General features: G+C 39.4%; 1 protein-coding gene across 1 annotated transcript in view; it reads left to right on the top strand.

Moving 5' to 3' along the window:
- Positions 1-12123, top strand: part of LOC127472413 (uncharacterized) — a 65461-nt gene that overhangs the window by 37975 nt on the left and 15363 nt on the right. The window contains exons 14-15 of the mRNA XM_051790625.1: positions 4296-4335; positions 5333-5384. Coding sequence (XP_051646585.1) covers positions 4296-4335; positions 5333-5384 — 92 coding nt within the window. The remainder of the gene's footprint in view (positions 1-4295; positions 4336-5332; positions 5385-12123) is intronic.

The raw sequence follows: 12123 nt of genomic DNA, 5'->3' as shown, positions 1-12123 counted from the left end.
ACTCCTGTAAAAAATGTATGCATTTTGTACTAGTGCTCAACCATAATGTAAGAACTGTGGAGTATAAAACCTGAGATTTCAGATTTGCCTAGTTTGATCACTTAAAAAATAATGCTTGACAAGTAGACTGTTTTGATATGTGTTTTTTATATATAAATATATGTATAATTCCTTAGAATATGCAGTAAATACATTAATAACCTTTTAGTTGAGCTAATTCAATCACTGGAAATATAAGGAATGAAACTATTTAGAGTCAAAAGCTGAAAGCTGGTGAGCAAGAGACATCACTGTATTTTGGAATTCTGTGAAGCTTCAAAGAAAGTGTCACCTATTAAATTTAAAGTGCTTAAAGCTTTTTAGATTGCCAATAGTTGGAACATTTTCATACTTTATTACTCCAAAACATTTAAAAAAAATGTTTCAAGCAGTCTAGCATCTTACATATATTGCATAATGGTCTATTCTGTTGAAAAGTGTGCAGAGTTGTACAGAAGTATTATATTTTGACAGAAGTAGATTAAAGAATAAATAGTAATAATCCAAAATTGGGCAAAACATAAGGCTCTTCCACCATCTAAAATTGAGTGGAGAATTACCAGAGCTGAAAGGAATGAAGCTTGCTTTGCTGGAAATTTGCATCTCATAGGTCCAGTTTCCAACCAGAGCTTCTTCTGCTGTGGGGCATTTTACAGGGTGTGATACTTATGGCATAGGTTATAATGTATTAAAACATGGTAGTTCTGCATATTGAAATGGTGCTTGTTTGGGCCAATTTTATACATCTTTTTGCCAGAGCTGATTTTCAGTGGATCCATTCCCTTAATTGTCCCAACTGAGAGCAACGTTGGTTTTCCCAGTACTCTTCTGTTTGCCTGCTACCTCTGTTGATGAAATTTATCAAAAATTTGCTGTCTTTTCCAGCATATCATATATGATCAAGTTTGCTATTGGACCCAAAATTTGGGGGTTTGCAGCTATGCTGGAAGAATCATGGACATGAAGGAAAAAATGTGAGAAATTACACGTCCATGTACAGTCAGAGGTTGATGATTTGTTTTTCCTAAGGTACTTGGGCTGCAAATGAGTAAGAGTTAAAGTAGGCTAAAGGAAGGAGTCATAAAATGAAAAGACAGAATAAGACTTCATAAAGAATTGTGCAGATTAACCAAAGAGAAGCACTTGCTAACTAATAATTGATTCCTTATATTTTTAGATTCAGTGTAAATTCAAACCTTTAAGGACAGAGTCCAAAGGAATGGTCCTATACCAGTGCTTAGTCACCTAGAAAGAAGTAGATTTAATTGACTTAGTGCCTGATGTTTTTCTGACCATGCCATATATTTGGATGTTAAGGAAAGCAGTGGAATTCCAGCGGTGTAATCCCCAGTACTGACTCATTGGTTTCAAATGCCTGGCCACCTGGAGAATTTTTAGTTATCAGACTAGGTCCTCAGACGATGTGAGGGAAAATGTTCTTGGAAATGGCAGGCTTTTGGATCAAACACTTGAATCACAATAAGTATCATAATACGCAGTTTGATTACACCAGACAAATACTGTACCTACAGGTGAATGGGGTCAGTATATAAATGCATTGAAAGCAAGGTCTCCAACCCGAAGGTATTCAGCTGGTTTTGCAATGCATCAGTTCTATGCCATTCTGAGGCATGGAATTTGGCAGTGGTGGTGAGTTGTTCTTCAACTTGAAGTGACTTGTTCAAGAGGTTTACTGGTGGCAGATGAGATGATACTTTTATCTGCCTTGAGTAACTAACGAATGGAGCTCTGATAACAAAACGTGGCCATGAAGTTTCTGGGAAAGGAGAACAACAGCTTCGGTTAAGCTGAGAATTATAGTGACTTGAGACTGCAGCCTGATAGATACTCTCTGCAAGTATGACAAATTGTTCATGTCAGGGTAGATAAAGATAAATCTTCCTGAAAGGAGGGAGGGAGAGTGTCTGCACAGATACTTAAGCAAGCAGTGCAAAGTAAGCATAAAGTTCTACATGAGGAAATGTTCTAGAAGGTATTGTCTTGTGGCAGCAGTTGATCCAAGGAGATCACAATTTACTTAGCAGAAGTAGGTCTGGCCAGAGCGACAAACCCACTGTGACCTGGTTGTACATCACCTTCTGCTGCTTCCTTTTGGTTGACTGGAGAAATGTAATGGGGATCTGAGCCATGGGTTGAGGTGAAGTGTAGTGCTCTAGTGCTGTTTACACAAAAAACAAATCACTGATTGTAAGCCACAATCAGTTTAAAATTGGCTTCATCTTCTCTGCGCGAATCCTAAGCGGGAATTGTATATAGATAAAATTAAATTGGACTTAAAAGTGCTTCCATCTTATTTATGTTCACATAAGCAAAGGATTGGATAATCATAAGATAGAACTTTATAACATTCCAACTGGGATATTGGTGTAGCTTTGCTGTGCAATTGCATTTATGTGCAGGGGTAGGTGTAGTACCTCCAGAGACAGATCTGTTACAGTAGCTTGTGGTGGAGAACTTTCAAACAGCAGCAGTAGGAAGCAGCAGTAGAAGGTAATTGTAACCTTGAGGTGTGAGCAGTGGTTGCTCTTAGGTGGATTGTTTTCTGGTCAGTGTTTAGAGAACTGCTTTGTTGTAGGGGCCAAGATCCACTGTGTGAGAGCCAGCAAGTGAAGAATTTTCTTTGAGAACTTTCAGGAAATTGAAACTGATGTTGGAGCAAAATCTGGTATTCTTAATGAGCAATTCAGCTGCCTAGCAGGAAGTGACCCATGTGACAATCCACAGATAACTTAACTAGCTTCATGAACCTATATTTTCAACATGACCTTTCCATATCCAGCCTCTTCCTCCAACAACCTAAATAAACAAACTAGGCGCTTAGTTCAATAAAATAACTGTAGTTGGTTTTGTTGTTGGATGGCAGCTCTGCCTGAATGAGTGAGATGTACAGTGCTGAAACCTCACTGGATCATTTAAAGTTGTGTAAACACTGGTGTAAGGGATTTTTTTGTAATGTATCCACTACCACATTTTTTTCAGCAGAACTTAGTGGGTAGAGAGGTGTTTATTCATGGTGCTTTTTTTATGAAGGCATTTTTTTTCCTTTACTGTAAAACATAGGCTTTTTTTTTTTTTTTGGGGAAGTCGCTTCCAGTGAGCATGAATATGGCAGGACTGTAATCTATGCTGCTACTGATATGTGTTCACATTACCGAGGCACTGAATCCAAACTAGAACAGCCAGCTGAGAAGTAGGGATTATCACTGTGAGCTTAGTGCCACAACAGCACAGTTATATGACTTTTAGTCTGTTTAGAGCACAAACAGAATTCACACTTGGAGAAAGCAGGAAGCCCATTTTAGCCAGAATTAATTTGACCAAATACAGCATGTGGGCAGCTTTCCACAGCACTTGTTTTTAGGAGACTGCTTAACACACTTGCTAATTAATTCCTAGACTGATTTAATGAAGTGCATACTGAAGTATGCACTTCGCTGTTTCTTCCCCCTGCAATACTCTGTGGAGCTCTGATGCTTCATGTATGTGTGCTGTCCATGCCAGAAGGAAGGGTGAGAAGCTATGCTCAGCAAGAGGAGAGCAGAGCTGTTCCTTTCAGAAATACTGAGCCGGCCGAATGGGTTTAATGGTAGTAAAGCTTTACAACCTGATACTGAGAATAAATAAGAATCTAATCACAGGGCTGACTTACTGCAGATCTGGGATCATGCTAGTGCCTTAAGCTCGTATGTATCAAGGAGAGAGAATGGGATCTGCAGTACCCAGCACCTTAAGAAAGCTAAGTTAGCTACTGAAAGTGCTAGAGAGAATGGTGCAAGTTAATCTGAAACAGTTAATCTAACAAGCAAAGTCATATTAAACAAATATTAAAACAAAGCATGGTCCAGATCAGAATTGTTTCTCTGCTCTCGTTAAAAGTAAATAAAAAAACCAGCAACAAAAAAATTAAAGCGAAGTTCTTTATCAAATGTATCACCTCACTGGCATACAAAATATTTGGAAGGAGAATCTAAAAATGTAGCTTATGCTGTGCACATTTTAAAATATTTTTTTGTTAATAGTCACAGTTGCATGTTTTGCCTTTTTGACTGTTGTATAAAATGTTTTTTTATTACTTTGAGATTATAGATGCTTCCCTGTATTTATTAAATGTGTATTAAAGGAAAAATTCAAGCTATGATAATGTTCTAATTCTTCCACTCGTTGTTCTAAATGTTCTTCTAATGTTTTGAAGATGGCTTTAACTATTCTTTTGTTAATTTAATTTCCATTTCTAGCACCTGGCCTCACTGGAATTGTTGGAGGGCGCCCCAGAGTGTAAGTTAATTCCTGATGATTAACTTCTTGTAATATGTGATGATAGTGTTCCTACCACTCACCATTACAAGCTTCCTCAGCTTAAAACAGCAACCACAAGAGGCAACTAAATCTTTCTTTTGCACACTATGTTTAATAACTGATAATGAGGTAATAGTGGGTGCTATAGGATATATATGCAAGTAGTAAAATTCTTTACTGAATTACTGAATATAAGTTATGTAAGTCTCTAATCAGCTCATAGCAATGTCTTCTTAATGAGCTGTAGGGAGAACTTCAAATGTGAGTTTGTGGCAAGGCAGTTGCTCAACCGTGTGTTATACATGCAGATTTCTGGACCAGTTTTCTCTTGTAGCTGTTAGTTTGGAATACAGGCACACCAAATTCACATCTGTACCAGCTCACTTCACCTAGAAATGCGAGGTCAAATATCCCAGAACATCCCAAAAAAATATTATCGTGAAACCATTACATGAGCGAGCTGAACAGAATAATGTTAAGGATATAAAAAAAAAATCCTGGTTTGACTCAGTGTTTTTCTAGATAAGACTAAGGTCTGCTGGTGATTTATATTCTCAACCTTTTCATGCTTATTCATGAGAGCATTTAAAATTTTCCTGTCATTAAGCAAGTACTGCATATGAAGGTGGGAGGAGGACCTCTAGCTATATTTCCAGTAGCCCTGTGTAACTAGCCTAGGTATTAATGTGGGGCTACTGACAGTGCAACAGACTTGAGTGTCATGAAATACATCCTTTGTCAAGAAAATATTTTTGGTATTTTGACTATCTTCCCCCAGAAAAATTTTCTTGGATTTTTTTTAACAAAGTCTTACATTCTTAATAATGGAATTTAAGGAATTTTTACACTTCTTAGGCTTTCCAAAGTTATTTGGAAAACTATTGTTAGTTATGGTTGAACAGCTTTAATTTCCTCTTAGTTCTCATGCATTAATTTCTAGTTAAATGCATTTATGCTTGTTGTTTTGTGTTTCTAGGTCTCCAGTTTTGAAGCCATTTTTCTTCTGTTATCCCAAAAGAAATGTTCAGGTAAACCTGTGCTTGGTTTTCTTTGAAGCAGTTTGAAAAATTCAGCTGACTGGCATTTTTCAGTAACTTTGAGTTCTAAAACTGCAAAGTATTCTGGTAACTTTGATTAAAACATATTTCCTTAGAGACTAATGTTATTCACACAGAATGTTTTGCAACAGTTGAACTTGCCAACCTTCCGTTTTAATTGCTGCAAATTTTGAAATATCTTAAACCAAAACTGAAACTTCTCTTTTCATGAACTGAACTTCCTAGAATTGTAGGTTTGAGTTATTTTTACTGTGTTTGCAGGGAGTGCTTAAGAAAACTTATACTTTTTTGAAAGGTAACAGGATCTCTTTAAAAAGTAGGCAGTTGGGTGTTCAGAAAGAGGAATATTAATCTTGTGAACCTGGACACATCTTGTGATTTTTTTGGGGGAGTCTACATTTTGTATATACTACTGGGAATAAGTATTAAAACTAGTGAATTTCCTCTGACTCATAGATGTTTTACCTTAACAGAGAGTTGGGCCTTTTCCTTCCATATACCCTGTCTATAAAAATGGAAGCAGTAATTTCTGCTCTTGCCTATATTACAAAAACCGTAAAATTACGAAAACCTCTGCAACTATTGTGCTGAGTGTCATGGAGGAGCCTGTGAATGATGTCTCTCTGTGACCCTATTCAGTTCATAGCAATCATTTCTTTTAGTCCAGGAACTTACAGTTCAGATGACTAGGCAGCCCTGGTTGAGAAATTACAGTGCATGACATGTTCATTTAGAGCCCTACTTCTTTTCTGTTACACATATACCCCTGTCTAGATTGAAGTCTTCAAGATAAATTTAAAGAACTTGGTTTTGCTGAAACCATAAAATGTTTGGATTTATAAATGTTGATCTCTGCTCTTTTGAATGCCATCAGACACTTAATTGATCCTTTGGAGACTGCAGACAAAATCATGTACATGCTCTTCTTTTTCCAAGGCCTTTAAGTGACTTGTAACTATTGCATGCCTCTCATGCCAAGGCATCCTCATGCTCGGTATGAGTTTTCTCACTCATCCACTGTCAAGAAAGTGGCCAAAGGCCAGAATGTTGGTCTGTGTTAGACCACAGGTGTTGTGACTGGCTTCTGCTTAGGGTGGTGAAGGGAAGCTTTGAGAGTACAGGCAGCAAGTGATAAGGTTGGCAAGGGGCAACAAACACAACAGCTTAAGTATTCTAACCAGAAAGGGACTTTTCACTTTCTAACCCTCATACAGTGTTTAGCACAAACAAGCCCCATTCTTTTAAGTAGTATTCTGCATTAATGGAAAATATTTCAGTTTCACAACTTTAGAGAGGAGATGCTATTTAGTTATTACAATTATATTATTTATAAACTGTGCTTAGTGGAAAAGCATTAAAAAGAATTTCAAGTATTTGTTTTTATCATCACTTATATTTTGCTTTATACAAATGGCTTGTCTTTGTGAAGTTTAATATGAAAGTACTATCTATGGAAGTTTAGCCTGCCACTGTACTGCTCATCAAATTAAGTATAAACTTGGTAATTAGCACTGTGTTCCAGACTTGGTAAAATGCTGTTGAGGTTAAATAGTAACCCAATTTAACAAGGAAGGAAAGCAGAGTCTCATTTATTCTTTTCAGTACAGAAAACCAAAGTCCTTGCTCTGTGTAACTAATCTCATGAATGTACTGATACACCATTAGCAAAGTGCAATGTGTTGTCCTGCAGTAAAAGGGGGTGTAAGTGATTCAAGTCCTTGATTCAAAATTCTAGCCATGTAGTAACAACCATGGTCTAGTGAGAGATTACAGAGTAAGTAAAGTATGAATTAACTGATTTTTCTAAATTGGAAGTTCAGTTATAAAAAATCTGGTTGCTCAGCATTTGACCTAAAACCAAAAAAACTCCATAAGCAGATTTTCAGTTATATTAATATTGATACAGTGGGTTCTTTTGTTCTGTGTTTGTTAACACCTTTCTCGGTGTCAGTTAGGATTCAGTATCTCATTTGTTGTTTCCACTGCTTTTATGCAATTGTCCCAAGTTTATCATAGATCACCAATGGTTTTACAGTTCAAATAGTAGTTACTCTCCATGTGTACTTCAAAGGTAACCTAAAATTTTGCTGTAGGGAGAAAAATGGCAGCAAACCTACTGAAGGAAAGTCACTATTAGTTATTCTCTAAGGGCAATCTTAAGAAAGAGTGCTGAACAGAGTTATCTTGCCTTTGCTGATGACTGAGCACTGATAACTGCTGCAGCAAAGCTAGTTTATATTGTTTTGTTGTGGTAGTGTAACCCGGTCGTATGTCCGAATCTTTAGTACCGGGCGTCTTCCAACACAGATAAAATGGATGTCAGTTGCTTCCATCCCACTTCATTGTGTCCTGTCAGTGACAGGAAAAACTGCAGGGTACCCTGCCATGTGTACTTTCTATATCCTTTCTCTTGAGCAAAAGAATGCTTACTGTTAATAGCTGAGGTACTGGTCTGTACAGATGAGGAGCAAGAAGTATTCGCTTTGAATTGCTGAAACTCCCAGGACAGGTTTTCCCTTTATACAGTTTTTCCAGAGCCAAGACACAACTCCATAGGGAGGAAGAGAGATTTTCTTCATATTGTTTGTGTTGGTGAGCCACTTGATCCACTGTCAGTGCCTCTTCATCTCTCTGGGTCTCATGCCTGCCAATTAGTTGGCATACGATGATGCGCTCTGTACAAATTGCTGCCATGTGGGTCATGAGCTTTGGGCTCCATCTGGATCTGTGAGTAGCTGTGCATTGTTCAGGTCATAATAAATCATCTCTAGCATGGCTAATTCTCTCAAGTACTGGATACCTCTCCTCCTTGTGGTCCACTTACCTGGGTGACATAAAACATTTTCCTTGAAGGGATACGTTTCCTTCAGACTTAACATGAGTCACCTCCAGACGCTGAGGACATGGTCCCTTTCTCAAATCCGGTTGTCAATGTCCCCTTCCTTAGAAAGTGATTGTAGCTTCTTGACTTCTTTACCCTCTAGTTACAGGCTAGTAGCTCCATTATCCCAGCATCGGAGCAGCCAGGTGATAATGTGCTGACCTGGAAGACAGCTGAAGTATTTTCACATATCCCACTGCTCACTCAAGGATGGGGATCTTGTTCTGCCTCTTTCTCCTATTTTTGTGATGACCCTGCTTCGTCCTCCTTTACTAAATCAGCTGAGTTTTGTGTTGATTTCTTCTTATGTATAGGAGTGACTGGTAACTAGGAGGTGTTGGTCCTCTCACTCAGCTGTAGTGCCTGTTGCCAGGGTTGGAGTAGCTGCAGGGCTTTTTGGTTTTTTGTCAGATCCAGAGACCTCCTCCTCCCCTTGAAAGTACTAAGTAGTGTTAAACAGAGCTCGGTAGGCCTGGGCCAGCACATTGCAGTGATTTATGTCTCTCTGGCATTGCCAAGGTGACGGCATACTTTTTCCAAATATTTTACTAGTTTTTCTGGATTCTGCATTTGTTTGGGGTAAAGTTCCAAACCACTGGAGCTGCCCACACACCTAGGCACTTGCCCATACTATCCCATGCACCCTGCCACTCTTAACTATCCAGCCTCAGAGCAGATCATAGAATCAGAGAATGTTAAGGGGTTGGAATGGACCTTAAAGGTTATCTAGTCCCAACCCCCACTGCCATGAGCAGGGACACCTCCCACTAGACCAGGTTGCCTTATCCAACCTGGCTTTGAACACACTGCCAGGGTTGGGGTATCCACAGCCTCCCTGGGCAACCTGTTGCAGTGTCTCACCACTCTCATAGTGAAAATTTTTTTTCCAATATCTAACCTAAATTTCCCCTCTCTCAATTTGTATGCTTTACTCCTTGTCCTCTCACTACAGTTGCTGTGAAGAGACCCTCTCTGACTTCCCTGTAGCCTCCCTTCAGATACTGGAAGGTTGCTATGAGGCCTCCAAAATATCCTTCTCCAGGCTGAACAGCCCCAACTTTCTCAGCCTGTCTTTGTAGGGGAGATGCTCCAGTCCTCTCTTCAGCTTTGTGCCTCTCCTCAGGACTTGCTCAAACAGTTCCCTATCCTTTTTATGTTGGGGACACCAGAACTGTGCACAGTACTCCAGAGGGGGTCTCACAAGAGCAGAGTAGAAGGGAAGAATCACCTCCTTCGACCCAGGATTCAATGCTTTCTTGACTGTGAGTGCACACTACCAGCTCATGTTGAGTTTTTCATCAACCACCACCCCCAAGTCTCTCTCTGTGGGGTGGATCTCTGGGTAGTATTCTTAAATAGTTGTTTAACCTTAAAAAGACCTGGAACGCATTCAGTAGACATGAGCCAGCAGTGTGCCCAGGTGGCAGAGAAGGCCAATGGCATCCTGGCCTGTATCAGGAATAGTGTGGCCAGCAGGACCAGGATAGTGATTGTCCCTCTGTACTCAGTGCTGGTGAGGCCACACCTGGAGTACTGTGTCCAGTTCTGGGCTCCTCAATTCAGAGAGGATGCTGAGGTGTGGATCATGTACAGAGAAGGGCAGCAGAGCTGGTGAAGGGACTGGAGCACAAGGCTCATGAGGAATAGTGGAGGGAGCTGGGAGTGTTTAGCCTGAAGAAAAGGAGACTCAGGGTGACCTTATTGCTCTCCTCAATTGCCTGAAAGGAGGTTTTGGTGAGGTGGGGGTTGTTCTCTTCTCCCAGTCAAGCAGTGATAGGACAAGAGGACGTAGTCTTAAAACTGTGCCAGGGTGATTAGGCATTGGAGTGAGCTGCCCAGGGAGATGGTGGAGTCACTGTCCCTCAGTGTGTTTAAGGAAAGACTGGATGTGGCACTTAGTGCCGTAGTCCAGCTGACATGGTTGTGTTGGGCCATAGACTGGATTGGATGATCTCAGAGGTCTTTTCCAGCCTAATTGATTCCATGGTTCTGTGAAGACATAGCAGTAGGAACATTCTAGTTTGAACATCCCAAGGATGTTAAAAATTGTCAATAGCTATTGTGATTAGCCTGAAGAAGGGGAAGATGAAAGGAAGTGCGTCCCCCCTGTGGATTGGGTCTTTGAGGAGAAAAGGTAAAAGGTATAATTATTAATAGTTTCTGATAGATGACGCCCAAGTACAGAGATGACAGCAGTGCTGAGTGCAAATACCAGATTAGTTTCACAACCAGCAATTATATCCTATCATAAGCCAGTGTTACAAAGTACAACAATTTGATAACCTCAACCCGGTTTCCATGGGTGATAAACATCATAACAGGGAATACATGCTGCAAGTAAGTTGTTACATAATGGAACTTGAGGAACAAACACATCAACTTTGAGAGAAAGTAAATCATTGTGAGCAGTGAATATTAAACTAACACAGTGAATGCTTGTAACAAATGTGTTCTAACATGATCTAGTCAGATTTGCTGTTATCTGAACCCATTAAGCCCCACGTTGGGTGTGAAAAAGGACTGTCGTGGTTTAATCGCAGCTGGCAACTAAGTGCCACACAGCCACTTGCTCACCTCCCTCCCCTGACCCAGTGTGATGGGGAGAAAAATTAGAAAAAAGGTAAAAGGTTAAAACTATGAGTTAAGAACAGTTTAATAATTGAAACAAAGTAGTAGTAGTTTTTATTATTAAAAGGAAGGTAACAAAGAAGAAAGAGGGGAATAAAACCCAAGAAAGACAAGTGATGCACAGTACAGTGTCTCACAACCCACTGACTGATGCCCAGCCCATTCCCCAGCAGCGATCAGCAGCTCCCAGCCAACTCCCACCCCCCCCCAGTTTATATACTGGTATGACTCTCTGTGCTATGGAATGTGCCTTTGGCCAGTTCAGGTCAGCTGTCCTGGCTGTGCTCCCTCCCCAGCTTGTCCACCTTCTCACTGGTAGAGCATGGGAAACTGAAAAGTCCTTGACTTAGAGAGTAAGCACTACTGAGCAACAACTAAATCATCAGTGTGTTTATCCGTCTTATTGTCATACTAAATCCAAAAAACACAGCACTGGCCAGCTACTAGGAAGAAAATGAGCTCTGTGCCAGTTTAAATGAGGACAGTAAATAGCCCAATCAGCTAATAAAATAGCACACTTGACTATGCATTTTACTGATTTTTGAGGGGGTAGGGTGGGACGGAGAGCTCATCGTGCAAAATGAACACCATAGCATTTTTTATTTTGTATTTTATCTCTCCATAAACCCAAAATTCCAGTATTGATTTATTTTTATTGGTGGCTTTCACAGAATATATTTGAAGATGAATACAGGATCCAACGAGGAGGTTGTCTTTAGTATGGACAGTGACATTAAGAAGGAAAGGGGGTTACATGATGGAACAGCTGGAAATGTTCAAGTTTTGGGATTTAACTGTCGAGAGTTGTGACATGAAATTCCATGTTGTGTTGCAGTATATAGAGGGAGGTGGAAAGAGATATTTGTCTTTCTTTAAAACATACCAAACTGGATAGAGTACTTCTTTGAGTGTTTCATACCATTTTTCCCCTACACAAAGATTTCTTTTAGGTTTATAATTAATTATTATTGTATTGTGACTTTTTAAAAGGGAGCAACAGAACCTTATCTATAAAAACTGTAACTGAAAATATACGACATCAGTAATTAATTAAAAATGTGCTTTATTTATTCACATTTATTTATTCACATTTATTTATTCACATTTATTCACATTTATTCACATTTATTCACATTTATTCACATTTATTCACATTTATTCACATTTATTCACATTTATTCACATTTATTCACATTTATT

The sequence above is a fragment of the Manacus candei genome, unplaced genomic scaffold (assembly GCF_025592945.1).
Source record: "Manacus candei isolate 608988 ecotype Guabito, Panama unplaced genomic scaffold, ASM2559294v1 h1tg000028l, whole genome shotgun sequence".
Taxonomy (NCBI): domain Eukaryota; kingdom Metazoa; phylum Chordata; class Aves; order Passeriformes; family Pipridae; genus Manacus; species Manacus candei.
This window is presented reverse-complemented; position numbering and strand designations above follow the sequence as displayed.